Raw genomic sequence first — 14012 nt, 5'->3', positions numbered from 1 at the left:
TTGGAATGAGATCTCCATGACTGTACATAGTAAACAGATTTGCTGCCAAATCCGAAGTCTCCTTGACTATCACCACAGTACATCTTACTGCTGAAGTATGTCAGATGAAGGTCACAACAAGTATTAAATAACTATCCAAAAACATAACAGCTAGCAATACCTGTGGCTAAATCAGGGCCACACTGATGTTTACAAGATATATTTAACAGGCACTGCAGAGATAAGGCAGATACCAGCCCAGCAGCAATGAGTGGAGGCTCTTGCTGTGCCCCAGCAGCCTTCTCTGGACCTACAGACGCCACTTCTTACACACTCCGTCTGTTTTCAAATGCACTCTCCATGCTACAGCACATGGATCTGCTTTTCCAGGCCACAGATCCCACCTGACACTGACTGTGCCGTAATTATGCCTCCCCTGACGGGGGAGAATTTTAGAGTCTTTGCCAGGAGTCCGAGAGACAAACGGGACCTTCAGCCTTCTCTGCTTTCAGATAGTTGTTTATTAAGTCTTGTCAGAGAAATAGAGCCACTTAATGTGACCCAGACATAGCACAAAGGAGAGAATCCAGGAGAATGCCAAATCATCAAGATTACACAGCTTTTTTAAAGGTCAATCAACCAATGGTCACTAAAAGCTTACATTATTTTTACTTTTCCACCAATGTATAATAAATCATCTAGTCATGCAGACAGGAACTGCGGAATTCTTTATCCAATCATCCCAAACTACTTCTACTGCAGAATATGGAGTAGTAGAAGAAGAAGAAGGTTTGGAGAACAACAACAATCCTCCATTTTGAAGTTTTTTGCTTTTATCTATTTACTACATTAACAAACCCAAATCCTCTAAATTTTTCACCCTGTGACAATCTTACATAGTATTCTATCACCTAGTTCACATCAGGGTTGTTTCTAATTCTTCTCAGAGGGTAGGCAATTTTCTCCAAAGATGAAGATCAAAACCAGTGTTGTCCAGGGGGGTAGAACCCTTCAAAACAGGCAGGGAAATACTCTCTGCACTCTGGGCTCCCACACCACCCATCAAGGCATTCCCTTGAAGAATCGCTACAGAAAACACAAAGAAGCCTTACCAACTCAAAATATTTTATTTTCCAATTTTGAAGCTGATTGAACTTGCAGCCAACTATCCCCAATGCTGTTATGAAATTCAGTATTGCTCCTCAAGCCAATGTATGTACCTGTGGCCTAGATTACACTGCTATAAAGCAACATTAGGAATATGCTAATAGTCATAATGTTAAAAAACATCAAGAAGATTTCTCATGTTAAGAATAAGTTAGCTGATCCCAGTTAATTTTAATGCACAGACTCTAATGCAGAGTAAAAATTTTCACATAAATTATTTTTCAAGGGAAAAGAGCAGATTCTCTCAAATTAATGCAGTTCAAGAGCCTGTATTCATTTCCCAGGCTGCCTACTTAGAAAAAAAGATTAAATATAAAAATTGCTTCAGCCATTTCAAAACAAAAATAATTCAAGTTTTCTACTATAACGGGATCCTTCAGCTGTTAAAGAAAATATTGTTTCTGACCTCAATCAGAAAGAAGAAAGCATTTTGTTTAAGTCAGCCCCAATTTCTGCTTCAGGTGGTTCACTAGTTGTTTTCAGAATATTTCATTTCCCAATAATTCCCAAACTGAATGCAATGTTTTGAGTCAATGTAAGACATAAATAAAGCCCCACTGGGTGTTGGAGTGTGTCCAGAGAGGGGCCACAAAATTATGAGAGGGCTGGAGCACTTCAACCTATGAAGACAGGCTGAGGGAGATGGGACTGTTCAGCCTGGAGAATAGAAGGCTCTGAGAAGAGGCCACCTTACTGTGGCCTTCTAGTACCTAAAGGGGACTACCAGCAAGATGGAGACACCCTTTTTAGCAGGGCCTGTTGCAATAGAACAAGGGATAATGGTTTTAAACGACAAGAGGGCAGATTTAGACTAGATATAAGGAAGAAATTTTTTTAAATAATGGAATGGGTGGCCCAGAGAGGTGGCAGGCACTCTGTCCCTGGAAACATTCAAGGTCAGGTTGGATGGGGCTCTGAGCAACCTGATCTAGGTGAAAATGTCCCTGCTCACTGCAGGGGGCTTGGACTAGATGACCTTTAAAGGTCTCTTCCAACACAAAGTGTACTGTGACTCTATCTGCCTAGCTTTGTTCTCTTGCCCTTCTCTGGACACACTCCAGCACCTCAATGTCCTTTTTGTCAGGAGGGCCCCAAAACTGAACAAAAGATTCAAGGTGTGGCCTCCGCAGTGGGACAATCCTGCCCGGGTCCTGTCTGGCCACACTATTGCTGATACAAGCCAGGTGCCATTGGCCTTCTGGGGACACGCTGGCTCATGTTCAGCTGGCTGGTGACCAGCACCCCCAATAGTCCTTTCAATCACTTCCATCCTCAGAGACACTGTCAGTGCAAGGATCCTGAGTATCATTATCCCCATTTTCCAAGCAGAGAGCCAAAGCACCATGTAACATCACAGACCAGTGGCAGAAGACATCCCAGACTCTTAACTCCCACTTTCTTTTTCCAGGCCAGTGACAGAGAACCTGCTATCCATAGGAAGAACATCTGACATATTTGCAAACAGTAATTGTGTATTTACCAACTCAGGAGGTGAATTGCCAAGGAATGTAAGAAGTCTCGCCCTAAAGAGATCATTGTTTCAGTAGGTGGAGAGCCCACACGGGTATGGGGATTTCAGAACAAACATATGAGATTGTATTTACAAATCAGAATTAGCTATGGTGAGCTCACGGCACAGAGTGACACATGATTTATTGTAATGGAGGAAGCACGGAAAAATGCCGTGTTGGACATATGACAGCAATCCAGGGTGAAATAAGATTCTAAAAAGTCAAAAAAGATGAAAAATAATTACTCTGAATTAACTCTCAATCATAGCCATTCCAATAGGTAAAAAATGAAAATAAAATCGTATTGTGAGACAGTTTGGCACCATCAAGTGCTCAGTAACAGCATAAAATGGTATAAAATCTTAGTAAATTACACAGTATGAAAACACTCACACCATGCATACATCACTGGAGAATCAACAGGATTATCTTCACTGGTCCTTTCAGTACTACAGCTCACAGGCATTTATGCCAGAAGTTGTTCTGACATGGACAGTGGCTATTTTTGGTGCAAGAATATACAGGTTCCTGAAGCTGAGCTTACAGCTCCTGCAGAACAGGAGCACATGAGTCTTCTAAACCTTTGGCAATCCTTCTTCAACAACTGCACCATTCAGGATAATCTTAGGAGGCTGCTTCTTTTCCCCGGGTTCTTCAGCCGCACACTCCAGAGGCTCTAGGTCATGGTATTTTCTCCGATAGACTACCCTTGAGATTACAGTTATCAGAAACATTTCCATGATGAGCAGCTGCTGGGCTATATCTGCCAAAAAAAAGAAAAAGGGAGGCAAAGAAAAGCCCCCAGAAGGGGGAAATTACTACCAGACAAAAAAAATGAATAATTGGCTTATTAATTTTCACCTGTGTGAAAGGAACAAACTCTACCATCCTGTCCCCGCCTCTCACACTCAGCACTGAAATCAGTTACAAAATTCCAATATTGCCCATCAATAAGCATGCAATAAATTATGCATCCAAAACACAAGAGATTTAACAGTAATTATGCATGTTGATTTCTTTTCTTCTCATTTATGATTCCAGCTCTTCTCATTATCAAGTTCTTCTCTACAGCCATGACAGCTATAAGACTTTTGTTCTTATTTTTAAGGTAACAACGGAGATTCTCCAAAAGCTAGTGATCCCAGGAAATTATTATTTTGGGGAAACACCAGAGATTGCCATTAGTAACACTGAACTGGTACCTTTATGAGTAAATGAAGAACATTCTTCCCCCAAAAAACTTACATGATCCTCTTGCTGTAGAGGAGAGTGGTGGAGCACAGGGAATGATTTTTTGTGTAGCGAATATGTTGATAATAGTGGTCTGCAGTTGGTTCAGAATGACAATAAACTGCACCAGAAAGGGAAAACAAATGCCTTAGCTACCAGAAAGGGGTTTATAGTTCACATAACAATTCTGCTTTGATAACAGAACCTCTTTTGCCTCATTCCTCCTTGTTTGGCCTCCCTTCCCCCCATCTACCAGCAGGATGCCTGCCATTCTGCAGAATTCATCTTAAGGTCAGGATGCTATTGCTTTGAATAGGAGTATTGAATTAATCCTGGACTTGAAAAGTGTTTCTTCTCAGCCCTTCATTTGGGAGGTACATTATAGACAGACCTCCCAGCAGGGATTTCAAATAATACTGATCTTTGAATAATAGGCAATAGTGTTTTAAAAATGCCAGTTAATTTGACCCATGAGCTTATGTTCCTCCTTAATAGGAAGAAAGACTCAAAGGACATTTTTTCCTGTTGTCTCCTCTTTTTGCTATAGCAGGGAGATGTTGTGGTCCCCAAATTGTATGAGACTGGCTTCTTTGCCAGAAGGTATGAGGGACTCTTCACAGCTTGAGTTCAGGAACCACCACTTGTGCATCACATTACTGATGCCTTCACTGCCATGGAGTTATCCAAGTGTCTCTGTAGCTGCTGGTGGAACTGCCTGAGTCTAGACCCTCACATTAACAGAGTTTGCCATCCTAAACCTGAATTCACCCTAGCACAGCTTTGCAGGTGTGACCATCCTGTTTACTGCCTTTGTAAGTGCTTAATAATTTACTTAACCTTAGTGCACCAGCCTTGATGTATATCCTGCTCAAGAAGGACACATATCCAAGGATTCTGCTGGACTCTATTCAGAGTGATGTGGAAGAGGGTGGCCTTGTCCCTGTGCTTTTTCAATCTAACCTCTGTGGTTCTGTTCCTTACTATTTAATGATTCTCAGACAGTCTTTTCATTATTATCTACTTCTGAAGTGCAGAATGGCCAAGAAAAATACCGTTAAAACAGAATATTGTGGAATGCTGAAACAGTTCAAACAACAGCCACCCACACAATGCTACATATCCTCTCCACACCAGCATTTTAACATTGCATTTCAGGATACCAAAACTACAGAGCTTCCTTCAGGCCCCACAGAAAGCACCGTTGTGATTTCAGTGGTCTAAAGATAAATAGGTTTTACATGGCTTTCACATCTCCAGCACCCCTGAGAGACTAGAAGTAAATTGGCTCAAAGTGAAACTGAACAGCAGCCAAGGAGAGTGCTTCAAAGGGATACAGCTTTAATCAGGTAAAAATACGGCTTCGCACAGTGTATTTAGTGGAAAAAATACTACAAATTTTCAACAAAGGAGCAAGAACTAGAGAGACAGAGTTGTGTCAGCAGTTAAGAGAAATTCTTACCAGAAATATTAAAGTTCTCACCTGATAAAGAGCAAACTTTGGGATAATGTTCTTACACTTAAGGAGAATCCTAACTTTTCGAAACATGATTCCAACTGCCCACAGAGCAAAAAGGGTGAGGGCACCAATGAAGCAGCTAATCCATAGTGCAGGTCCTTTGGGAGACAACTGAGAAACAAATCACATAGCCTTATAGAACCTTACTTTACTGTTTCCAGGAAGAAGTTGTGAACTGGATGACATTAAAATGCTTGTTTCTATCTCCATGAGAGCTGATGGCAGCAGCAACTGCTGGGTTTTGCATGGGGAAACTGCCCAGTACCAACTGGAGTGTTGGCACAGCCTCTCCTCTGCAGGCACCAGCATGGAATTGTGTTCAGTCTGGGGAGGTGCCAAGTGACACAACCCCTCAATGCTGCAATTGCCAGCCATGCAGTGTGTGTCTTTTCAAAGACCCCAGCAGCACCTGGCAATGCGCAACAGCTCATGAGAGCATATTCAGCTTGACATCTCAGATGGGCCATTCCTTTTATACCATGAAAGAACAACAAGAACTACTACTTTTAGTCTGAGTTATCCAAGAGGTTCCAAATTATTATCAGATACTGATTTCTCCATCATCTTGCAGGTTACATGGTACAAAGCAGAAGTACAGTACTATCTTTTTATTTTACACAGATATAAAAATCACCATGATTTGCTGAAAAACACAGAATTAGGCTTCCTATTAACATGATAGTACATACACTTGTTTCTTAAGGCTGTAACTTACAAAACACAGGGCAGATACCTCCCACAGGGCAACTTGCAGTCCTGCTATTCTAACCATACAAACTGGGAAATGTATTGGAGCATAATCTGATGCCCAACCCACCCAATGCCCAATTTCTTTACAAGAGAGTCTGGGAAGGCAGAAATTATATGCTTCAGGTCTCATAAGAATACAGTAAGGACTCACTTGGAAGTGCTCCCAGATTTCACAGTTTACTTGTAGGCTAAGATAGTTACACCAACCCTAAAACCTATAGGTTTTGTGGACCATCTCTGATTAAAATATTTACTTACATTGTAAAGGACGTAATTGCCATTAGTCCAAAGCACTATTGACAAAAATATGAGCACGGGCCGAAAGACAGCAAACTGAAAGGTGCTCAGCTTCAGCCAAAAGAGGGTTTGCCTGGTCAAAAAAAAAAGAATTAAAAAAAAAATTAGATAGGCCAAGATCTTATTAGCAACCTTAATAACATTTTATGGATACAGTCATCTGCAGAACTTTTCCACTCCTGTAGCATGTGGCTAAAATCTGGGGAGGAACAGCTTCAAGATTAGAAAATCTTTCCAAGAATTTCTCAATGTTTATTTAATAAAGTCTCTACAAAAATAGTACTTTTTCTGCTCTGCATCAAGTACATACTAACCAAAGCTGGGCAAAACATATCTTTCTCTGCCCTGAAGCCAACCAGGGAGACAGTAGCTGCATAACCGGTTTCTGAACAATAATGCCATTTGCTCTTGCCTTGTTGCCTTATTATTTCAGTTCTCCCATGAAATTGGGCAAATCAGCCTGTTCAGTCACTTCCTAGTCCTGTGGTAGATCAAGAAAGGGAATCACACAGACCTAGATGAAAGGACTGGTAGTTTTTCAGTGCATCATGAAGAGTATTGTGTAAGCACCTGGGTTTGCTCCTCTGTAGTCGAACAGAAGACAAGAACTGTCTCTCACTTGGTAAATTGCACAAGGCCAGCAGGACAGCTCAGGATTCCTTCACTTCTGTCAGTATAAAGTGGGTCCAGAACACAGCCTGTAATCTGGCCAGCTAGCAGTAAAGCCCACCAGGAAAGGGGCAGATGAACTTTCTAACAGAGGGCAGAAAGCTGACTGACCTGAATCCTCCTTCAGCCTCCACAGGACAAGCTGCTACAGCTGCCCATGTTTTAGTCTGTTACCATGCATTGTTTCCCATCCTTTCAGTGTTCTTTTCACTGGAGTTCCTTGGGCCCTTGACACTGCCATCAGAGATGTCTCACAGACAACAGGCTGCCATTTAGTGTGCTAAAGGATATAGCCATGAACCAGGAATTATAGGAGTTGCTCAATGAACATAGCAAATAGCCACAGGATTATCAACAGCACAAACCCATGTGGAAAGACCTGCAACAGGCCAGCCATTCAGTGTGTGTCTTTTCAAAGATTTATTATTCCCAGAGAGCTTTAAAGAATAATAGATATGAACAAACAGTGCAGTCACTGCAATGCCACAAGTTGTTTCCCTTGTTAACGTGGGCCCATCTTTATTGATCACCAGATTTCTTCTGCCACATCTCTCCCTATTGCATGGATTGTTACATTGCCTCATCTGTACCTTGTTATTTTCCCCAGAACTGCAGATATATATGTTTTCTTAAAAGAATTAATCCCTCCCTTGGGGTAGCTCCCTGTTTCCCCATAAGGTACCTATGGAAGGAACATGACACTGACTTTTCTCTCGTAGAGCTTGCCAATATTTTTTTTAAAAAAGGTACCCTGCAATGGGAAAAGGCTAGAGGTTAGAAGCAGAGAGCTGATGGGTTTCCCAGTGTACAGACACTGGAGAAGGAGGCCTGAGCCCTCTGCAGAGCAAAAAGCCTTTTTTTTTTAAACAGACAGCTGTCCTTCCTGCCAGCAGCAGTAGGCACTGTCTAGCTCCTGAAATGAGTCCGTATTAGCTGCCAACATCCTGCATAAGCTGCCACTGGGCCAAACAACAGCAAGGCAGAGTAGGGGATCCTCTCCCAAGCTCCCAGTTACTACAACCTGTACAGAGGGTGACAGACATGGGAAAAAAAAACCAAATAAAGGTACATTTTTGACGGGTTTTACTACCTCTTCTTCTTGGTACCCCCTCCATGTAAATATTTAGTGTTACTCTACTAAAATTATGGAAACAAAAGTTTAAATTGTAATACAAAATGAGGCCATTTAATGAAGAATTTTTACAGTAAAAATTCAGGGTTTTTAAAAATGCATCAGAAATTGCTATGCTGTGTTCTGTTTGATGCTTTCCTTTAAATAGATCATAAAGTCTCCAAGGTCCCTCTGACACTAAAGTCCACACCCTCACAGAAAACTCTCCTTTGTACGTTCAGTCCCTCAGATTTTGCTTATAATGAGAGAAACAGTCTCATGCTCTGTGCCAATAGCACAGCCCCAGGAAATATATGAGGCTTCCAGGCTGTGGAGTGGTGTGTAAGTGACAGGGTGACACTAACCAGAGGAGGAACTCCACCAGGCAGTGCTCAAAGGAGGACAGGTTTATGTTACAGTATATTGGCTCCTGTAGCTCTCCATCCTTACCCCACTTCTCAAAGATGCTTTAATACTAAGTTTAGAAAAAGAAAACATCTGCTTTCGCCTCACCAGACAATGCCATTTCACTAAGAGCAATGCTTTACAAGCACTATATCTACTTTTTGTTCTAAAAATTATTTTAATCTCAAGTAGTTTTAAAGTCAAAATCAGAATGAAACATTTCAATTTTAGCAAAGTGAGAGAAATTTTCTATCAGGAGAGCCTCCATTTGATAATTCTGCTTGTGAAAAATGCCCAATCTCAAGATATTTGTTCCCTTCTGGAATGAAAAGAAACTGAAAAGTCAATTATTGGGTTTTCTAGAGTAGAAATTTCTCCTCCCACACACCTCTGCATTATAAAAATGAAATAAATTAGTGGTGGTGTACAGCCCCAAAGTGATGATGCTGTTTAAAAGAGACAGCTTGAGAGGGCTTGAGACTGACTTTTGGGAAGCTTTGCTGTAAGCCTGGCCCTGCCAAGCTGGCTGAATTCCAGCAGCCGTTCCCAAGCTGGGAAATCTTAAAAGGGGTGACTGACCTGGTGATGGGCACACGAGGGAGGCAGAGGCAACAGCAGCAGCAGGGGCCGGTGCTGATGGTGAAGCGACCATTTTCAAACCTCCTGAGGAGCATCTTCTGGCCTCCACACTCTTTAATCATCATCATCAGGAACTTGTGGATAACTATGGCAAAAAATCTAAGAGAGAAAGAAAATTCCAGCTTAAACTTGTGTGTGTGTCTCTTGCATGCCTGCACCAGCCAGTGCCACCTTCTGTACAGGGTTTTTACAGCCCATGCTTTGCAATCAACAAAAATTCCAGCTCTATCTTTGAGACACCTTCTGTTTGCCATCACCTTGGAGGACCAGAACGGCCCTAACTTCACTGAAAGAGGAATAAACCAAGGCACAGAGCAGATGTGGAATTTCCCAAAGCCGCTCTGGTGGCTGGTGGCAGTCGGTATTAAAGCACAGGCTTTCCTGGCCCCAGTCATTATGGCTGTATTTTTCCATAAGTTATCTAGTTCTGACTAGTCCGAACTTTTTAGAACAAGTCCTCTTCCTCCTCAAATATGGCTTTCAACCAACAAACATGGCTAGGTTCATGTAAATAGCTATCATCAAATGTGCTGGCCCAGGCAGGGTGTGGTTCCTGTGCAGACAAAGCGCCAACTGCTGCAACCCCACCTCTCCCTCCTTCCCCAGCTGCACATTCTCAACCCTACCCAGGAACTACAGATTGCACCACCAAACATGGAAATCCAGTCAATAAAAGAGGTCCTCTTCTGCACTGCCTGCAGCTTGGGCAAAGGAGAAGGGGGAATGTAAACATGCTTGAAGTGCCACAGGACTGGATTGTTGGAAGTTTCTGGCACTACCTGCACGCACTGCTGCATGCCAACAGTGCTCCCTGCTACTGTGTTGTCCCTGCTCTTTTACTCTATGCTTTTAGTGAATGCAGTGTGACACGAGGTGAGGCAGCTCCTGAGTGTTTCTGATACTGTGCTGCAGTGCATTCCAAAATCATCTCCAAATGTGAAGTGCTCAGGGCCATGGCATACCCCTACTTGGTCCTGCCCACCAGGGCTGTGCCATCATCTCCAGAAAGCAGGGACCACATTTCTCCCTTCTTTTCTGTGCATGCCAGAGCTGTCATGCTCGCACATAAAGTGCTTTTATCAGGACAACCGTGGAACATTTTTACATTGATATACTCATCGGGGGCTCACTTGGCACCATTAATAATAGACCTCCACAGCTCATCATTAGTAGAAGTGCAGGGAAGAAGTCACAGGCCAGACTCTCATTCCACGTGACATGCAGAGAGAGGAAAGACAGACTACTGCTCCAAAGCAACTGTCAATCCAAGGAATCAATTACATGTGAGTCACAGATCCTTCATACTGACGTTCCCACACTAGGGGACTGTAGCACTGGGAACCGTTTCAGCATTTTCCACCTCCCAGAAAAGAGCTGCCAAGAGATTTCAACTCAAACAAAAAATTACTGAATTGTTAAATTTACAAAATGACTGTGTTACCAAGGGCAGCAGATGTTTAAAGGGAAGAAATTTGGGGTTTGGAGCAACATCTAGAAACAGGAAGAATACTCACATTCCTGCTGTGAAATCTGTAAACATTGTTGAGCGAGGAACCCACATGCCAATGCATGAAGTAGTAGAGATCACCTACAGAGAAAGGGAGGAAGGTTGTATGAAGGGCAGAGATAAAGCTCATGTGGCTCCTGTGGATTTTCAGGGAAGCCCTATTTTCAACAGTGAACTTTATATTGTTTCCATGCTAACTTACTGGAGCTGCAGCATTAATCCAAATAATGATTGATCCTTTGGAGGAAGGGATTTTCCTATAGATGTAGACTGCTTCCTCTATAAACACCAGAATGGCAATGAGTGTCATCAGAGTCAAGGTTGCAAAGAGAAATTTCCCTGGCAGGTCAAGGCCTGCAGAGAGAGAAGAGAGACAGTTCTGATTTATTTCATAAGCATTTCAAACATTAATGTAACAACACTGTCTCTGAGGGGCTTCTTTGCCCTATTCCTGCAAATACTTGCACTCATCCCTAGTTACACAGGCAGTTCTACAGAACAGTTCAAATTACCGAAGTTCATGACTAAATCTTTCCAGGATCCACAGACAGTACACAGGAGGAATACGCCTTCACCTTCTCAAAGCATTGTGCAATAGTCCCTTTCAGAAAGGTGGGGTTCCAGGGCAAATATCCTTAGGTGAATGTAAATATGTAGCAGAAATAAATACATAATACAGAATACAAATAAATACAGTAAATACCTGATCTGGGAACTTTTCCAGGCAGGCTACAAGCAAATATGTATTCACTCAGTTCTCTGCTTCCATCATATGTTCATAGGCATGTTACATGTAACTTTCTTAGGTAGGCAAATTTACTACAAGCTCGGTGGAATTTTTTAGGGCACATGAGGAAGGTAAGGAAAATTACATTGATATACCTAGTCTGAGATAAAACTTAGTGTCTTCACCAAAATCTTTTCTGCATCTCCCTTAAAGCTGCCTATGAATATCAACATTTACCCACACGTGATAGGTTTTATGTCTCCATGGACACTGGGTACGGATAACAACTTTGACCCACAACTAACGGCTGAAGTGCGTTTTCTCCCAAGGGATGTGTTTCCAGAGACAGAAGAAACCACCACAGTGGAGTCATGCTTAATTTAGGAGAAGTTCGTGCTTATAATCAATACTAACTCCTGCCGGACCTGCAGCCTATCTGAAGGCAAAGCAGAGCCTCTGCCCCAGCCTCTTTAACCTAACCTGCTTCAGAAAACCCTGGCACTTGCAGACTTGGCTGCAGGCGGGGCAGCGCACGTCTTAGTGGGCATCTCCACTCCTCAGATCTCACCGGGGAGAGCCTGGGACCCGGGGCAGCTCCAGGGGCCGGTTCAGCGCCCGGTTCCGCAGGTCCAGGGCGGTCCCGGCGCTCCCGCCCACGCTCCCGGTTCTGTGACATCCCCACCCGCGTCCCTGGGCTGGGGCCGTGCTGTGCTCTCGCCCTGCCCCGAAGCCAGAGGCAGCTCGGCCCCCAGACAGGCGGAGGATCGGCCGGGACAGGAGGATGCCGGCCTCCGCTCGGGGATTTCCTCGCCGGGAAAGAACGGCGAAGGGGCAGACAGGGACAGGGCAGGGACAGGGGGACAGGCAGAAGCAGGGACAGGGACAGGGACGGGGACGGGGGTACGGGCGGGGCAGGGACAGGGACGGGGACGGGGACAGGGACGGGGACGGGGACAGGGACAGCCCCCGCCATCCCGCCGCGGGTTGGTGCCGAGGGCGCTGCCGGGCAGGGGCCGCTCCCGTGTGTCCGGCGGGCGGAGGGGCCGCCCGGCAGCGGGCAGCCCCCTCTCCTCCGCCCCCACACTTACTCCGGAGAAGCTCCTCCGAGTAGGGCGGCTCGCTGGCGCCGCAGGACGGGTGCAGGGTCCCGTTCGCCTCGCCCTCCATGGCTGCGCGGTGCCCTGGCGGTGCCCTGGCGGTGCCGGAGGCTGGGGACGGGCGGCGGGGTCGGTGCGTGCCCGGCCGCCGGTCCCTGGCGAGTGCGGGCGGCGATGCGCGGCGCGGTGCCGGCGGCCGGGCCCGGTTAATGATTACCCCGAGCCGGGAAGGGCGGGCGGGCGGCGCAGGGACCGAGCCCGCGCTGCCTCCTGGCGCCCGGCGGCCCCGGCACGGCGGGACGAGCAGCGCCGATCCCGGGGCAGCGCGCCCACCCCGCCGGCCACGGGCCACGGCTGTGTCCGGCTGTTCTCCGCGGCTCTGCCCGGCCTCGGTGGAGCTGCTGCGGAACCCAGCCGGCCCTCCCCGGGCCCATAGTCACAGCCCCAGGGCACGGGCGCAAAGCTGCTCGGTCAAGTTGCAGGGACTTTCCATGGAGCCCTTCACAAAAGGCTTCCCGATCACCTTGGCTGCAAAGAGGTGAGACGCTGAAGGAGAGCACAGTGAGGGTAGCAATGTACCGAGAGATTGTCCACTTTCCCACGTTTCCTCTGCTGGAAGGATTCTCTCTGCAGCCTGAGCATTTTCAGGCTGTTTCCAGAAAAAGGGAATGAATACTGAAATGTTGGAATTTGGTGACCCACCAAGTTGCCCGGGATACTCGGGCTGAAAGCTGGCTATCCCTAACCCTAATGGTTACAGCGCTGAGTGACAAAACGACAGGGACACACTGTAACAATGAGCACAGAATGGTGTCCGGGGTGGGAAGGACAGTCCTAATTACCTATGCAGTGATAAGCGATTACCGCTAAGGAAAAAGATCCTGGGTGCAGGATGGATAGTCCTCAAAAATGACAGCCGATGAACCAGCATGGGACAAAATGCAAAGGACTGCGAGGAATTTGTGGATAAAATAGGGAAGACACAAACCAGCTAAAATATATATGGAGGCCTCCCTTCACCATGGTGGTGTTCTAGAAAGTTGAACAAATTGAAGAAGGCACCAAGGGCCCTTGTGGTAAAAGCTGCCATCTTGCAGTTTTCACAGGATTCCCAAGGGTTTTACTGGAAGGACAGGCCAGACATTGAAACTCTGCCAGCAAGAACACAGGGATGCAGGGGAGAACTGGACTGCTTACTGTCTAACACCAGCAGATACTCAACTGAGAGAAGGCAGGTTCCTTCCGGGGTGGCAGGATTTGGGAGCAAGACAGACGAGGTTACTGACAGCCTGTTCTGGTACTGTCAGGAGAGATTGCTTACAGACCAAAGTCATTTATTTCAAGTCCTCCTTGGCATTGCTGTCATTGTTTTCACTGCATTGAGAGGTGAGGAGGAGAACCTTCCAG

The 14012-nt window shown here is 45.3% G+C and overlaps 1 protein-coding gene across 1 annotated transcript; it reads right to left on the bottom strand.

The window, feature by feature from the left end:
• Nucleotides 1-1083: 1083 nt before the first annotated feature.
• Nucleotides 1084-12797, bottom strand: LOC104686347 (organic solute transporter subunit alpha-like). The gene is made up of 8 exons (XM_039551699.1): nt 12597-12797; nt 10984-11135; nt 10789-10862; nt 9215-9373; nt 6412-6523; nt 5368-5514; nt 3903-4008; nt 1084-3420 (listed from the first exon to the last, which is right to left on the bottom strand). The coding sequence occupies exons 1-8, from the start codon at nt 12673-12675 to the stop codon at nt 3233-3235; spliced, it is 1017 nt and encodes a 338-aa protein (XP_039407633.1). The 5' UTR covers nt 12676-12797; the 3' UTR covers nt 1084-3232.
• Nucleotides 12798-14012: the final 1215 nt, after the last annotated feature.

Source organism: Corvus cornix, chromosome 1 (assembly GCF_000738735.6).
Source record: "Corvus cornix cornix isolate S_Up_H32 chromosome 1, ASM73873v5, whole genome shotgun sequence".
NCBI classification, from domain to species: Eukaryota; Metazoa; Chordata; class Aves; order Passeriformes; family Corvidae; genus Corvus; species Corvus cornix.
This window is presented reverse-complemented; position numbering and strand designations above follow the sequence as displayed.